This window comes from Camelus bactrianus, chromosome 35, assembly GCF_048773025.1.
Source record: "Camelus bactrianus isolate YW-2024 breed Bactrian camel chromosome 35, ASM4877302v1, whole genome shotgun sequence".
In the NCBI taxonomy this organism is placed as follows: domain Eukaryota; kingdom Metazoa; phylum Chordata; class Mammalia; order Artiodactyla; family Camelidae; genus Camelus; species Camelus bactrianus.
In genome coordinates this window covers 1,602,353-1,619,876 of record NC_133573.1, presented here as the reverse complement: position 1 = coordinate 1,619,876, position 17,524 = coordinate 1,602,353, and the positions used below count along the sequence as shown (strand labels likewise).

The window sequence follows — 17,524 nt, the reverse complement described above, 5'->3', positions numbered from 1 at the left end:
AGGTGACTCAGTGGACGATTCTGGCAGGCCAGGTCTGCAGTGCAGCCCCGAGTCCTGATGGGACCTGATACTGCAGCTGTCACACAGGCTGTCTTCCTAACAGGAAGGACTCGACATCCAGCAGCCAACCAGTCAAATGCCCTTTGCTGCATCCCTCTGCACACAAATGATAAGGGCAGCTTAACTCACATGGAGTCAGCTGCAGCAGCCCACCAACGTCCTCCACGTGGCTACAGGCCGCTCAGGTGTCTGCCATCAGCGCAGAGACTCAGTTAACGCACAGTCATGACCTCTGAGGGGCCTGCTCCGAGAGGGCGTGCTGCCTGCTGCCCAAGTAAGCCCGAGGCGGACAGCACCCAAGAAGGAGCAGACGCCCTGCCGACCGCCCACAGCTCCCGACCGGGCCGCCAGCACAGACGGGGCCCCACTGCCTGCACCCTAGTGAAATTCCGGGCCGTGGTCTCTACGGGGCATGACACCTCACTCCAGGGGAGGAGATGGCCACGCTTTGGCCATTCAACCGCAACAAACAAAAAGAGGCCCAACAGACAGTGAAGAGTTCTTCAACTACCTGCATTTCCACTTTCCTGTGTGGCGTCCTTGCTGTCCTCTCAGCAAGGACACATCCAAGAGGACACCCGGAAGGCCCTCGACCAGGCCTTCCGCGCCTCAGCCGGCGTCTGCGTTACAGACCTCGGAAACAGCGGTGGCACTCACGCTTTAGTCAGAGCGTAAACGTCTATAAGCATTTGCCCAAACACCTATGTGTGAACCCAGATGCAAAAATCTTCCAGCGGGGTTACCGTAAAATAACTGAATGCCTTCTGTGACTGTTCCCCTCGCCAGGAAGCTGTTCCCCTCTGTGTGCACGCGCTCTTCCCTGGAATTTCTGGCTGTGACACTGAGTCCCATGGCTCAAGCTCAGGGTTTCCGCCTGGTCCTCCATCCCAGGCTACATGAAGAGAAGAACTCAGTCCCCGAAATAAAAAGGAGATCTACGGTGAAATCTCCAGATTCCAATTTATAACCAGTGAACAGCCACACTTTCTCTCATTTTTATAAAGTTATAATTAAATTACCATAATAGGAGATCTGACATGAAAACTGTGAGAAAAGTTTAGATGGCTGTGCGTGTGTAAGGTGTTTTATCAAATCATTAATATTCCTCGACTTTAAATATGTTTTATATTGGTCCTGATTTTCTTAGTTTTTTAATATTCTTAGTTACTATATATTCCAAGCAATGAAAACACATGTGCACAAGCTTCTTCATGACGGCACACCTGTAACGGCAGGACACTCAGAACGACGTGAACACCCGAGCACAGGAGACTGAGACTGAGTACCGCACAGAAGCCGTGGTAACACAGACACGGGACGTAATGTGGTACCAGCAGCTGCACATACATGTCGTAACAGGAGCGAAAAGGACCCCGACAAGCTGACCGGGAAGCGTTTCTCAGGAATGATGCCTAGTGGGGAAACACCCGGAAGAGAGTATCCAGCATGCTGCCTTTCGAGCAAGAAGGAAAGGGAAGCTGTACAACACGAGCGCACACGAGTCACTGCAGACACTGCCGGCCCAGCTGTGCCAGTGGCTCCGGGCAGCTCTCAGCACGTCTGTAGCACTGATGGACAGGCTGCGATACAGCGAGTTTCTGAGACTCGTGTTTACTGTCTAAGAATCCAGACCTCTCAGTCTCACTTGACCAGCAGCCTGAGGAGATGGAGCCGCCACCCTGGAGGCGCGCCCCTTGTGAACGAGGGGAGGGACAGCGGCAGCTGCTGGCCACGTCACTGCAGACCCCTGGTTCTGAGTGCCCTGGCAGGGGCCACTTTGTCCAGTGAGGTCAAGGAAGGGGACGGGGAAGAAAAGACACCAACACCTGACACAGTCCTCCTGCTGCTGGCTGACATTTGGTTTCTGAGAGGCTCGGCCACCCACGATGAGCGCCCTGGCACCACCTAGTTCCTCAGCAACAGCGCCCCGAGGACGGGAGGCACGGACTCTCCACCGAGCATCTTATGCCAGGAAGCCACGGGGGCCAACACGCAGCCCCACGAGAACCAAACGGTGAGGACACTTAGTGCCAGGACACATGCTCCTCTCTCTGCCCCTCCCAGAATCAGAGAGCTCAGCCTATGTTTGCCGGAATGCTTGAGTTTAAGAGTAAACCGATTAGGGGTTGGGCCAAGGTCCCTATGTTCCCAGTGGCATCTGAGGATGTACGCCAACTCAGACTTCCAGGAGACAGTGGGAGGAGCCTGCACTCCTTGGGTCATCTGGATACCAGTCTGCCAATGACTGTTATTTCCACAGCTCTGACACCAGGAGGAGGGGGAAAGTCAGTGCCATCTGACCCTCACTTACACCCGACCACGGGCTCGGGGGGACTCCCCTGGGCACCACAAGCCTCTAGTTTTCTAGCTCCCATGACTGAGTGCGTTATTAGTACAGACGTATCTTCTTTGTGAACTCCAACTCGCATCAGCTCCCAGCCCTGGGGAGTAGCGCTGCCGTCGGGGCCACGGCAGTGGGGCAGATGCAAGACTGAAAACCTACCAGACCACCAGTGCTAGAGATCTGCCTCCAAAGACAGCCACTAAGGGAAGAGAAAGAAATTACTGCCCTCTTTGCTGAGCTTAAGCAAACCAAAGACCTCTTTGAGACCACTCCCCGAGTCAGTACCTAAGTCAGCACGGCCTCAGGCGCCTGTCGACTCAACTGGTTACAGGCAGTTTAACCCTGTGGTGCAGACAGATCAGGACGCTGGTACTGCCTGCCACTGTGACGGCCACAGAGGCCACTGCCTGAGCCCAGGGAAGCAGGTGCGAAGCCACTCGTGTTGCAAATGCCCTCTGCAGCGCCCTGTCCACGTAAATGCTCAGGGTCAGTTAGCTTTGTGGGTAATGGGCTGCAACACACCTGAAATGTCCTTTCACAAGGCCACAAGCAGAAACAAGTCCTGCTCCCAGATGGGGCATTAGCCTCCCACTACACTGGTGACATCGTCCTGGAGGGCCCAGGCAAGGGAACTACCGAACCAGGACAGGACACTACGTTCACCTGCGTTCTGCAACACAGCCGGGTCGTTAACGGGGATGTGGTGCAAGGACCTCGCACCCAGGCGAACCCAGGGAAAACGGCAACGTGCGTCACTGCAGGGGAGACAACTGCCAACGCCTGTCCTCTCGGCCGCAGCAAACACAGGAAGGGCCAGAAACCTGTGGGATTATCCACCGCTCGCACTCACGTGCTCCCCAGTGCGGTGCTAACTGCAACCATCTGTTGAGTTACCCAAAAGGCCTCTTCATTCAAGTGGCTGTCAGCCAACAGGATGCTCTGGAGGCCAGCGAACGGGCCTCCCCGGCCTCTCCTCCCCAAGGCCCCTGACCTGCTGCTGAGTTACAGCTCGCAGCACCTCCTCTGTCCAGCAGCTGGAGCCTCTGGAAGGAGGCGGCTGCACGGGACACTGGACTGCACTGGGCTGGTGGGCTCCGCACTTCGGGGAGTTACCTGAAAGGCACACACCTTTTGAAGGACAATTATTTGCCTTTTACTGGTGTTAGTGGATAATGAGCGCGTGACCCACGGCTACGAAAACCGGAAATCCCGAGCAAAGCCGCGGACGCTCCAGCCTTGGCGCCCCGGTCACCTGAGGGCAGGTTATGCTTCGAGTCCAAGCATAACGTTTCCACAAGATCTACAGTGAAATAGATTTATGAGCCAGAGGACAAGGTCTTTGGCTGTAATCGATCTTCAGTCATTTAAAGCTACCTGTACTTACACTTACGGAGTCTCTTCTCTCTCTGTCTCTGTGCTTCTGGTTGGGTTTCTGACGCTGGTTCCTGGTGCTCCGGCGTACGATTTTCATATGATGCTCTATCATAACCTACGTGAGATATATATTTAGTCCACTAAATAGAAAAATACATCTATTGTGAAATCTCTATATGTCAAATTTATAACAAACACACAGTAACATTCTCATTTTTATGAAGTTGTAACTAAATTACCATAATGCTAGATCTAGTAAGGTTATTGTGAGAAGCATTTTAATAGATGTGTTTTGAAGCTTTCTTGTTACTTCATAAACATTTCTAGGCATTACATATAGTTTATATTTGTCTCTGTTTCTCTTAGGTTATTTATGTTTTGTAGATCATGTTGACTTCATAGACCAACCAATAAAACGCATATGTACAATTTGCTAATTACAGCATTACTTGTAATTGCACATAAATGCTCATGCATGGGAGTGAATGAATAAGCTAGTATGTACTATAAACTTCATCAATTACGGTAAATATGGTTCAAACAGCTGTGTGTAGATAGTTAAAAGGAATCAAATGAACCTCTATAAACTGAATTGGAGAGATTTTAAGGAGACAATATTAAGCAGGGGAAAAAACCCAAAAGGGAAAAACTTGCAGGGTACACACTAGATAAGGAAGAAAGGGAAATAAGAAAGAGAATTAGAGATACTTACCTTTACAAAATGAAATAAGTGAGACAGAAAATAATGGAGCTGGTTACCTGCAGGACGAAAGGGAGAGAGCTGGGGGAGAGACGGCTCTCCTCTAAGACACCTGGATGCATTACTTTTTACCTTGAGAAACAGGTTCATCTTCCAAATATTTCAAAAATAAATTAAATCACAAAAAAGGAACTAAAACTGAAAGCAAACTTAAAGAAATGAGCCTAGTGAGAGAGAAAAGCACTAAGGCCAGCAACTCGTCAGCACAGTGTCTGACACCCGCGGGCAGAGGCTGGAGACTGTAAACACACGGCGAGCATCTCCAGTTGGCTGGTGTTTCTAGACCTCTGTGCTAAGCAATTCCAAAATCATGTTAGAAGCACAGCAAGATGGAACAAATGAGTAACGTGTTATGTTTATTCTGTCAGGACTCACACGTGGAAGAAATACACACACAGGAAATAGAAGAAGGCAAGAACAAGCCCTGAGGGAATGGACCAAATCGAAGATTTCCAAGATTTATCATGAACTCTAAGCGCGTCTATGCAGGCTTGTACGCACACGTGCAAGTCTGCAGGCACACGTGTGTATGAATCATATGTGGATACGTATATACGTTTATGTAAACACGTGAATGTACTTAAGGAGGCTGACTCCAGGCTGGGCACAATCACAGACAATCAGAGGCCGACCCGGCAGTTTTCATGGGGAAAGGAGCGCCTCAGCCCACAAGAGACTCGAGGTAGCTGTGGTCGTGGACACCGCTGCCTTCCCCGCCACGCTCTCATCCTGCTGCTTTCTGAGTCCGCTCACCTCACGGGAAGCCTCCTGGCAGGGGTGGGGGTAAGCGGGGGCTCACTGGGCACTGACCTGTGCAGCGGCCCACTCACGCACCACACTGCCTACATTGCCTTGTGGGTGGGGCTGGAAGACCCTTTCCTCAGGCCCGACTTGGCACTCAGGACGAGCCTCCACCCAGCCCTCCCACCACTACCTCCCAAGGACACAGGACCCACAAAACAGCAAGAGCCTTTTGTCTGGGCTCCTTCAGCTGTGGGACCGTCCTCTCCCACGTCTCAGGCCAGTCTGCACTGGTGCATCTACCCTCAGCCCTGCTGTTTCAAGAGCGGAAACAGAACGCTGCTGGAGCTGGGCCCTTTCCTCTCGCTTGCACTATTGCAGTACATGAATAAAGGCTTGATTGTTACTTTGAGTTTGGCTTGTTACTTTAATTGGCCATCCCGGGAACTGGCACCTCCCCCTCAAATTGGAGCAGCAAGCAGGGGCAGTAAGCCCAGTGCTCTATGGAAGGCAGAGCTCAGGGGGCGTAGTGAGTCTGGGGGCACGGCGGGCTGGGGTGGCGGAGGGCGCTGCAGGGCCATCAGCAGGGGGCCAGCGCGTGCAGAAAGCGCTGCGGCCACGCGGGCGCTCCCGGGGGCAAGGGTCACTTGCAGATGGGCTTTCAGCTTGGGGGGGCAAAGGTTCTTCCCTTCAGATCTCGATCCACTGGCCAGGACACCTGCAGGGCAGTCAAGTTAGAGACTCGGCAGAGGGGCTCTGAGAAGCCCAGGGACGCAACCTGCGGCGACTGCTGGGGGTCCGGCAGTGCTGCCAGCGGTGGGGCCAACGTCACCGGGGCCACCCCTCGTCGCGGTGCACCCAGGGACCGTGCTCGGCTCTGAGCTTGTTCCTGGAACCGAGGTCAGCCTGTGACTTACTGGGCCATGTGCTTTAGTGAAAACAAACATGAGAACCATGGGGTCACTTTTCCCAGCTATGAAAGAGATCTTAAACCCTGGTAGCCTGCCTCCACGTTGAAGGAATTCATCTTGTTAAACTTAGTGGAAAAGTGCGCACGCACTGTTGAGCTTGTCACTACACAACACGTTCTTCAGAGAGCCTTGGGAGCAGTCACGTTGGCTGACGAGGTGGGAAAGGGGGGAGTGAAAAGAGCAAACACTGGAGACCCCCTCCGTCCTCAGCTGGGCACAGTTCTGGCTCTGACAGGATGGCCCACCTCTGATGAGTTCCCCGCCACCGAAAGCCATGTCCACACCACCAGTGCAGAAATGAGAGCGTCCCTCTGAGCCACGCCGGTGGTCCCAGAGTCTACACCGATGGAGTGAGGATGGAGATTCTTCACCAGACCCAGACTTCTTGATTCATTTATTCCAGTCTTTCTAATTTCAAACTCAAGTAAACCTCCCCATAAGCTCTGGTCGCTGGGCAGCGCACAACCTGGGCATTAACTGACAACCTGCTGGCGCTGCTGCCAGGGCAGCAGCAACCTACCAACCATAAAGCAACATGAAAATGGTCCCCAGGAACCTGCTCCCAGACAATCCGGGCCTAGGTCTCTAGAAGAGACCTACAGGAACATCCAGTGATGAGGGTCAAAGAAGCAGGCCAAAGGGCTCGCTACCAAGGAACCCGGCCTGCAGGGGCCGAGGGATGCCCAGAAGGAGGCTGACCTGGGGGCCACGTGCTGACAGCCCCTGTGAGCAACACATGTGCTGTCATCATCTCCTTCTGCTGAATCTTCACCAGAATCTGAGAGCCCACCAGCCCTTATCAAGCACTCTCCACTTTCAAAGATGAGCAAGACAGTGGGTTAGACCAGGTCCCTCATTCCTCAGCGGGAGCGTGACGACCTAGGCTAAGGTCAGGGGTCAATGGGGAGGCGGGGAAGAGCTGGATCTCTCGGCCTTTTGGATAACGGGACTGGGGCTGACCTCAGCCCCGACACCGGGGTGAGGCAGAGACACAGTGTCCACTAGGTGAGGGCACGGGGTCCGGGTAAGGGTCCCAGGCCATCGGGTCGGAGGCTATTACCAATGGGCTCCTTACCCAGACCCAGCGGGGATCGTGGCCCTTCAGCTCGCTACACACAAGCTCACAGTCCCACTCGGGGCACAGCAGACGTCCTCTCTGTTGATGACATCCTCTCAGTGGGCCCAACATGGGCACTGCCAAAGGCTGGATGCCCAGCAGACCCACATGCGGCAACTCAGTGGGGCCTTTACTACAGACAAGGCAGAGTTACCTGGTGCCCTGATAAAATTCCTGAGTATGATCTGTAAGGGGCAGACACCTCACTCCAGAGATGAGTCCCAGGCGCTGGTCCTCTCCACCGCAACAAGTGGAAAGAAGGCCCAGTGCCGGCGGGGTAGTTACACGACGTGCACGCTCCTATTCCCCATGCAGGGTCCGTGAGGGCACCTCCCTTCAGTGAGGCCACGACCAAGGGGATGCCATGGAGGCCCTGCGAGGCCCTGCCTCCCCCTGCACCCTTCTACCCAACGTGCTCTCTGAGTTACAGAACTCGGCAGTATCTCTGTGTACCAACTGGAGGCTATGGCAGAAGACCACCAACACAGGGCAGAGGTGCCTCTTTGCGCTTTCAAACTCCTATCTCCAGGAGCCAGCTGGAAGGTACACAATCTTTACAAGACATTTACTGGCCTATTACAGAACCATGGTGGATACTGAGTGGTTGACCTATGACCACGGAACACCCACGGGGCCAGAAATACCAACCAAAGGGCACGGGTAATTTTGTCTTAGTTCTCTAGTTAAATTAGGGTAGTCACACTGTAAGTCAAGATGTAAGGTTTCTATAAAATATATGTTCAAATACATATTCATGAACCAAAGAAAAGACCTTCTGAGGAGCTTAACTGAAAATAATTTAAAGTTATCTATAATTAGTATACTTACCACTGAGTCTTTTCCCTTCAGAAGGTCTTTGTTTCTTTGCTTCCAGCTGGGTTTCCAACACTGAGTCCTGGTGCTCAAGCACAGGGTTTTCAGCTGGTCCTTCATCATGAGCTACATAAAGAGAGGTATTCAGTCCAATAAACGGAAAAACAGAAATACTGTTTGACTCTATACTTTCAAGTTACTGACAAACGTACCTCAGCACTTTCTCCCATTCTAAAGAATTATAATGTTCGTAATGCTAGATGCGATATAAAAATGGCGAGAAGGGTTTCTAACGGATGCGTGTGGCTCAGGGCCACAGGACAGCTCTGGACCCGGGGGTACCTGCTGCTGTGACCTCCACAGAGGCTTACTGTCCAGCTGAGAGAAGCAGGTATGCAGCAGCTGATGCCACAAACGCCCTTTTAAATACTCCTGTTCGCACAGAAGACCAGGATCAGTCTGCCTTACGCGGAATGGAGGCACACGTCAGGATGACTGTATGCGTAAGCTCACTACGTGCACCTGTATGTGGATGTGCATGTGTTCAAACTGAGGCACTGACTCCAGGCCAACATCCTACGTGTGATCTTCCAGGCCCAACCTCAGACAATCACAAAGGCTTGACTGTCAGCTGTCGTGGGGGAAGTCCTCCCCCCCCCCCCACTGCACTCGAGGCTCGGCCAGGGCCCTGCAGACACCAGAGGAAGCTGCAGTCATGGACTAAGGCCCCTCCAGGCTGGCAGGATCTGCATTCTTAGTCTGGGTGCCTCGATGCCGAGGCATTCTTTGGTGGGTCCCCTCAGGCAGCACACTGACCCAGACCACCTTCCGCTGGCCCCCGCAGACACTCTCACTGGTTCTGACTCCGTTTCCAGTGCTTTCGCATTCCTAGCCCTCTCCACTTCCACCTCATCTCAGCCTCCAGTCAACAGACAGAAACAGCTCTCTGTCTGGGGCTCCCCCCGCTGTGGCGACCACCCTCCAGCCAGCCCTGTCAGCACGGCTACCTCTGACCCCCATCAAGGCTGCTCTCGGGGGACAGAGCCCTGGTGCAGCTGGGACCAGCCTGTGCAGACTCTTCTGCTACCACAGTGTGTGGTTAACGCTTACTCCCGCTTTCAATTTACTTTCTATCTTAAGTGACCAACTCAAGAACCGGCAGCCCTCTCCCTGACAAGTCAGCGCAGCCATCAGTGTGGTCAACGGAGCGCAGTCCCCTCCTGGAAGGAGCCGCAGTGCGTCCTCAGGGCTCTGTAAGGGGCACGACCGGCTCATCTACAAGAGTCAGAGGCCCCCCGGGCACGTGAGCACTCCGGTCACCGCGTCTCAGGAGGTGCTGGCGGACTGTGCAACGTGCTTTAGGAGAGCGCTGTTTCATCGTTACAGCCGCTTGTTTGTTCTCTGAAGGAACTACGGTCCTTCTATTTTAACAGCCCTGTTTTACTGGCCAAGATGCCCAGTGGCTGGGTCAAATTAAACATCAAACAGAGGGATTTTGACAAAACTGGGAAGCAATTCCTAGGTTAATTACAGTTCCATCAGTCATGGGCCTGAAAGCTGTTGGCGACCCTGCACTCAATGACTACCGTTAGTTCCAATGCTCCTGGAACTGACACTCGGCCTGCGACGCAGTGACTCCTGAGATGCAAGATTTAATGACAAGGAAGGCAGAGTGCTTAGCACCAATTCTCCCAGCGACCTGAGGAGACCTTAGAGATGTGGGTAGCTCATCTTCACACTTAAAGAAGCATTCTGTTAAAGAAGTGATCCTGTAAACCTGCTGCGTGGCTAATACAGAAACCCGCTCCTGGAGGACTTGGCAATGGCCACATCGCACAAGGAGGTGCAAGAAAGGAGTACGAAAAAACACAGCCAACATCCAAGACTCTCTCCTTGCTTGGCTGGGTCCTGGTCAGGATGTGACAGATGGCTCATCTTTGTCTGTGTAGAACCTGTTCTGAGTGTACTTGAAAAGACCACAGGGACTCCATGAGCCACCCTGGTGGTACCAGGATACACAGTGAAGGAATAATGATGTAGATGATGAGAATTTTTTTTTTTAACCAGACTCAGGTTTCTTGGTTCATTTGTGCCACTACTCCTGGACACCAAACTCAATCAAACATCTTCATAAGGTCTGGGAAATTGGTCTACAACATAATCTTTTTTCCAACATTTTAAATCAACTGTACTTCAGTTAAAAAGCAAACAAACTACCAACTAACCCATTTAAAATATGGGCAGAAGAACTGAACAGACACTTTTCCAAAAGAGGAAAAGCAGACAGCCAACAGGAACATGAAAAGTTGCTCAACATCACTAATATCAGGAAAATGCAACTCAGAATCACAATGAGACACCATCTCACACCTGTCAGAATGGCCACCATCAAAAACAACACAAACATAAATGTTGGCAAGGATGCAGAGAAAAGGGAACCCTTGTACACTCTTGGTGGGAATGCAAATTGGTGCAGCCACTATGGAAAATAATATGGAGGTTTCTCAAAAACCAAAAAGTAGAACCACCATATGGCCCAGCAATTCCACTCCTGGGCATATATCTGAGAAAAACAAAAACATTAATTCAAAAAGATATATACACCCCACTATTAACAGCAACACTATTTATAACTGCCAAGATACGGAAGCACCCTAAGCGCACATCACTAGATGAATGGATAAAGAAGATGTAGCATATGTGTGCAGTGGAACACAACATAACCTTGACCTTAACTGACAACTTTCTGGACACATAGTAGTGGATAACGCCAGGAAAAAATGACTGATCAGAAGAGAGAGTGATGTAAAAACGGCAGGGTAGTAACCCCTCCTGGACCATGTGGGCAAAGGCCTTAAAGAGATCAAAGCGTGTGTTTACCCCAAAACAGGGTCTCAAAGGAGCAGACTGATGGGCTGTGTACCAAGGACCGGGCAGTGGGGTGAGGCGAGCCGGACTAACGCAGACACCACGCTTCTGCTTTTCCCAGGGACACGCACCACAAATCAGAGCACTCTCCCAACTTCTACCAAGATGTTATGGGTTTCAGAATAAACAAGACCACAGGTTAGGGCAGGCCCCAGGTACCCAGGGGGAATGTGAGGACTTGTGCTGAAGTCAGAGTTCAGCAGAGACGTGCAGGAGAACTGCATGCCCGGGCCTTTGGGGTGCTGGTGCTCTGACCACTGTGTTCCGCACAACCCCCAACACCCGGTGAGGGGGCAGTGATAACGCTGAGGTGGTCGTCCAAAGCCACCAACCACGGGAAAACTCCCCAGACCCCACATCAACAGTGTGCCCACTCAGGCCACCTCAAAATCCCTATGCTGTGGCCCCCGCTACAGAACGTATCATTGGTATAGCTGTACTGCTAACACGAAGCCCCACCTGCACCACCCCTAAGTCCTGATGGAAACTGCCACTTTAGCAAGACGGGCGGAAGGCTGTGACACCGCCCAACTACCAGAATCTAGTGCCTTGCTTCCCAAAAAGAAATGCCTAAGGAAGAAGAATAAGTAATTGTCCTTACTGGTCAGCTTAATGAAGCAGAAACTGTCCCTGAGATTGCTTCTTCATTCAACAGCTCAGTGGACCTGGGCATAGGTCCTTGTGTGTGCACAGCTCCAGTGACGACTGGCAGCTCAGTGACGCAGTCCCAGGCACCAGCTGTCTGTGACGTTGTGACTGCCACAGAAGCTACTGTCCAGGTGAGGGGATTTGGTGTTTTATAACAGACAATGAAACACCCGAGGCAGCATCACGGTCAGCTTGCCACATGGGGAATGGATTGCAACGCCTCACTGATGTCCTTCCAGAAAGCTAAATAAACTCAACTCTCCGTCATCAGACAGCCATGCCTGGGAAACATCCTGCACCCAGAGGGAGCACATCCCCCAAGGGCACCACCAAACAAGGGCCAGTGGTCCTCCTGACCCACATGCAGCAACGTGGCTGGACCATTACTACAGTTACCCAGCACCTAACCGAAGCCCCTGGGCGTGACCTGTAACCTCCCATTCCAAAGAGGAAGCCTGCCAAGCCCCGGCCCCCTCCACCTCAGCAAATGAAAGCGAGGCCCCGCGGTGAGTGGGATGTTTGGCTACCGGCACTCTCATCTTCCTTACGGGGGTTCTTGGTGGCATCTGCCCATTAGGTTACCAAAAAGACCACTCCTTTCAGTGGAGCCACAGAGGAGGCACTTGAGGCTCCCCAACAGGCCTCTCAGGATACCCTTCCCTTGCACCCACTGATCCCCAGTTGCTGTTTGAGTTACAGCTCTCAGCAACAGTTCTGCTCACCAGTCACAGTCTGTGGCAGAAGACTACTGCCACAGGGCGCGGCGCCCTCTGCTCTTCCAGCCTGCTGGAAGGTACGTGTCCTCTGCAAGAAAATTATTGCTCTGAAACTGAGTGTCCGACTGTATGCCCCACGGCTGTGAAACAATACAACTGGCAATACCAGCGAAAGCTATGAACTCTCTGACTTTTGTTGTCTAATGGTCTTAGCGTATTTACAACGATGGTCCAAGAAACGAGAAATGTTGCATAAAATGTAATGTCAGACACATATTCATGAAATAAAAAAATCTGCCGAGCTTAATCAAAATAATTTAAATTTATCTGAAATTATCATACTTACTAACGTCTGTTTCACCTCCAGGTGTCCTTTGTGTGTTTGCTTGCTCTTGTGTTGTCGATGGTAAGGCTTGATGCTCATATGTAAGATTTCCATCTGGTACCTTATCCTGAGCTACTTAAGGAGAAGCACATAATCAAACAGAAAGACAGATCTACTGTGAGACCCCTAACTCACATTTACAGAGATTTATGCACAGCATACATTTTCCTCATTTTTATAGTCATATGTAGATTACCATAATGCCAGATCTAATATGAAAATAGAAGAGTCTTAGTTGGTATATGTTGAAAGTGTCTCAACATTTTATTAAAAATCCTAGGCATCAAATATGCTTTATATTATTTCTCTTTTTCCTAAGCTTTTCATGTAAGTTAAAGCTTAAATACAGCATCAAACACCAGCAAGACAGAGGACTAAAGAAGCTCCAAGGCCCTCTTTCCCCCATGGACACAGAGGTAGCAACATACACTGGCCAAAATACCTTGATGTGAACTCTAGAAACCAGTTAAGAATCTTCATCACTTATGTGGATTATTTACCAAGAAAACCTGCACCAAAAAGGGTAGGAAAGCTCATGGCATCTTGCCCATCGTAGCCCTCCCCACCTGCCCTGCACAGTGCGCCACAATCACAAGGAAGCCTTCTAATTTCCAGCTCCTCCACTGGGGTAAAAAGAGTGAAACTTGCATGCAACTTTCTGGCATGTCTAGGCAGTGCCTGCGGCACTGGTTTCTGTCTTGCCTGACCTGGTGAGTTGGATGGGGACAGCTGCAGAGCTGGGTCCCAAGTTAAAGGCTGCTGAAAACAAAGGCGAGTGCCATGACGCATCAGAGCTGCGGAAGTATGAAGCTGTGCAAATGACGGAGGAGCAGGAGCTCACAGGCTGAGGAACGTAGCAGAAGCCACCAACACAGTTCCTGAGAAGAAGCAGGAGAGAGACTCCTAGGAAAAGAGTTAAAAGTAGCCACACACACTAGAAAATTAAATTTAATTAAAAAATATAAAAATGAAGACTAAAACTGAAAGCCAACGTAACGAACTTGCTGAAGGAAAAGAGAAGCACAAAGCCAAGCACCTTACCAACAGGACTCGACACACTCTCAGCCTTGGGCAAGAGAGTGGGATGTAAAAAACATCCACAAAAATGTCAGTGGGCGTTTTCCTGGTGGCGTCAGCTAGGCTGTTGTGAGCAATTTTAGAAGTGCTACAGGAAGGAGTGAGCGTTTAAACGTGCTGATGCTGCTGGAAGCCACTGTGCAAGGACACACATAGAGGGTGGAGGGAGGCAGGAACGAGCCCTGAGGGGCCAGCTGGAGCTGAGGGGCCAGGAAGAGCGCAGGATTCCAAAGTGTGTCTGTGTTCGCAGGTATACGTGTGGATGGATGTGTGTGTGCACATCCTGTGTGTGACCTCTCAGCCCCACAGGAACTCACAGAATGACTGGAGTCCGCATAGCAGAAGCCTCCAGCCCACGCTGACGCGACGCGCAGTCCTGCGTGCACCGCTGCCGACCCCGAGCCCCACTCCAGCTGACCAGGGTCCCACACGCACCTGCGTTCCAGCCCAGGCACCTCCACTCGGAGGCCTCCTGAGACACTGCACTGCTCAGACGCCTCTGCCTAGACCACCTTATTAGGTGCACCTGGAAGGCACTTTTCACAGTCTGACTCAGGGTAAAGTACTCATCCACTCTCAACTCTGCCTTGTCAACCTTCAGGGCCCAGGGCCCAGGGCTCTTTCAAACAGCAGGAGCCTTTTGTGTGGGCCAGGGAAATGCTGCCCCACCCTCTCCTGTCTCTAATGACACACCTGACCCTTGACCAGTGCTGGAAAACGCAGACTGGTAGAGCTTCAGCCCTTTTCTGTTTAGATTCCTGTTATACTATATCAGGCTAAGTGAATAAATGCTTACTTTTACTTTGTTTGGTTTGTTATCTTAATTGGCCAACTTGGCAACTGGCAGCTCTCTCTCTGGTACAGTGAGCAAACTGATCAACAGAACAAAATGCTTTTCCAAAAAAGTAAAATCCCTGTAGACCCTACACAGCACTCGTAGGTGTCAGAAAACAGGTGGGTCACCCTGGGGCAGGAGGTGCCGGGGAACAGGTGGGTCACCCTGGGGCAGGAGGTGTCGGAGAACAGGTGGGTCACCCTGGGGCAGGAGGTGCCAGGGAACAGGTGGGTCACTGGGGCTGGGCAAAAGCAGCACTCCAGAGGGTGAGGCTCCAATGGGAACCTCTGCCAGTCATGCCAGTGCATCTCGAGGAGTGCTGGTGAGGCCGCAGAGCACCCCAGAAGGTTCTCGAGAACTGTTAAATACGACTGTCAGTTTGAGGGGAACACTGGTCCTTCACTTTAGCCTCCAAGCTCTGGTCAACTTCCCCTGATGTCCCTCTGACCTCAGGGCTGAGAAAGTGAGGGCAGCAGTTCCCAGGTTAATGGCTACGGTTCTCCAGGTGGACCAGATGTCATCAGAGACCCTACAAGCTCAGTCACACTCTCCGACCACTGTTAGTTGTGAGGCCTGACAGTGAGACCCCTGCTTTCAGTGAGAAAGAACGTAAAAGGGCTTTGGAACACTTCTTCCACTGACCCGGAGAGAACCCCAAAGAGTGGGTCGCACCAGACCCAGGTTACTAGGTTCGCTTCTGTGACTCTCGCTGGTTACCAAGCTCAATCAAGTCTCCCCATAAGCTGTGGCCATCAGTTGTCACACAGTCAGATCTTAGTTGGCAAAGTTTCAGGCACACAAAAATTGGCTGCTGCCCAGAAAGGAAAAGTGATGTAAAAATGGTGATAATGCTCCCTCTCCTGGATGACGTGGGCAACAGCCGTAACTTAGGGTCCCCAGAGGAGTAAAGTAATGCTCCCCGCCAAGGCAGAGCGCTGGTCAGATTACGGGCTGTGAGGACCCCACGGGTAGCCCCACTAGGGCCCACTCTGTGGTGGCCGCCGTGTATACAGCAGGTGCTGCTCCCCCTCAGTCAACCCCGAGATGCATCAGACACCGCCACACACACTCATCCCGACTGCAGCTGCCAATCCAAACAAACAGCATGGGGTTACACCGATGCACCTACGTCCCCAGGGAAGACACGAGGGCCCGTTCCACGGACGAAGTTCACACTGCAGGTGGAGGGTAATCGTACTTCTGGGGCTTTCTGGACACCTGTACACTAGTAACCATAGTCCCTACCAGCCTCACAACAGGATGAGGGGAAAACAAACCATGCTGTCTGATCTGGGGCCACCAGCACCGACAGAAACCTCCTCCGGCCAGACTCTGGTCCATTCCATTGTTACCGCCTCTACTACTGAATGCACTGTTGGCAGAGATGTGCCATTTATGTGACCCAGCACTCTCACTCACTCTAAATTCTGATGGGATTTGCTGAAGTTAGGATATGTTAACAGGCGGAGAATCTTCAGCCACCCAATGACCAGAATCCAGTGCCCCTATCTTCCAAAAGCAATACTGACCACCTGGGTGTAAACAACAAACGTGTCCTTGCTGCTGAGCTTACAGAAGCCAGCACATTCCATGGACGATTTCTCCACTCAGCAGCCCCGCGTGGCTTACGCACGACGGTCTGGGGGCTGATTAAGGCTGCACAAAGTGCCAGTACCAAGGAGGCACGAACGCTGTGCCTGCCGTGGATGCTGTCGCCCAAGAGGAAGAGACCTGGCACACAGCAACCCTCTTCATGCACATAGCAACCCTCTTCATGCACATGACAGGATCAGTGAACCCTAATGTAGGGGTAACTGAAATATGCCACTAACGTCCTTCCCCAGGGCTCCCTAAGTTCCCCATCTGCGTGTCTTCAGCCAGTCGGGCAGGACATGGACAAAGCCCACTCAGAGGGACTCCTAGCCTTCCACTACACTGACAGCATCCCTCTGGGGGGCCCAGACAAAGGCGCCATCCCACAGGGCTGCACTCCTGCTCATCCACATGGGGCAACGCGGCTGGGCCATTAATACAGACAAGGGCCTCATGTCCAAGTGAAACTCCAGGCCATGTGACCTACAGCAAATGTAACATCTTATTCCAGAGGAGACGTCTGCAAATCTCTTGGCCCTCTCTTCCCCAAGTTATACAGAGCCTGAAGGCTGGTGGGACTCTGACTACTAACATACTTGCGTTCTTCCCGCAGGGACCTGACGGCTCACATGGACGGGGTGAGCATAAGGGTTGTTCCCTCTGAGTGGAAACCCAACCAGCAAGACGCTCCAGAAGACTTCCAACAGGCCACCCATGCTGCCTTCCCTGGGCCTCTCTGACCCCTGCTGCTTGCTGGTGACTGAGCTCAGCAACATCTCTTCACCCACTGGAACTACTGCAAAAGGACACTGACACAGGTCAGAGGTCTGTTGGCCTTTTGCAGCAGGAATCTCCCAGGGCTGGCTGAAAGGCACACACCCTTTGCGAGTCAACTATCCACCTGTTAAGGGATTGCCCTTCACAGATACTGAACGTGGAACAGTCTTACGATCAGGAATTCCAACTAAACTGTATCAGTAATTTCACCTCTGTTCTCTGGTCATCTTAGGGTACTCACACTTCAAATCAACATGTAAAATTTCCACAAAGTATAAGCTGAAATACATCTCCAGGAAGCAAATAAAAAAGATCTTCTGAGGAGTTTAATTTAAAATAATGTGAAGTTACTTATGATCTTTTTTTTTAACAACCCCCAAAATAC

At 51.7% G+C, this 17,524-nt stretch overlaps 1 protein-coding gene across 1 annotated transcript in view; it reads right to left on the bottom strand.

Annotated features, from left to right (window-relative positions):
• CCDC7 (coiled-coil domain containing 7) overlaps nt 1-17,524 on the bottom strand; it is a 196,693-nt gene that overhangs the window by 59,102 nt on the left and 120,067 nt on the right. Inside the window, exons 20-22 of the mRNA XM_074357988.1 lie at nt 12,819-12,929; nt 8,196-8,306; nt 3,789-3,893 (exon numbers count right to left, since the gene is read on the bottom strand). Of these exons, the coding sequence (XP_074214089.1) occupies nt 3,789-3,893; nt 8,196-8,306; nt 12,819-12,929 (327 nt within the window). The remainder of the gene's footprint in view (nt 1-3,788; nt 3,894-8,195; nt 8,307-12,818; nt 12,930-17,524) is intronic.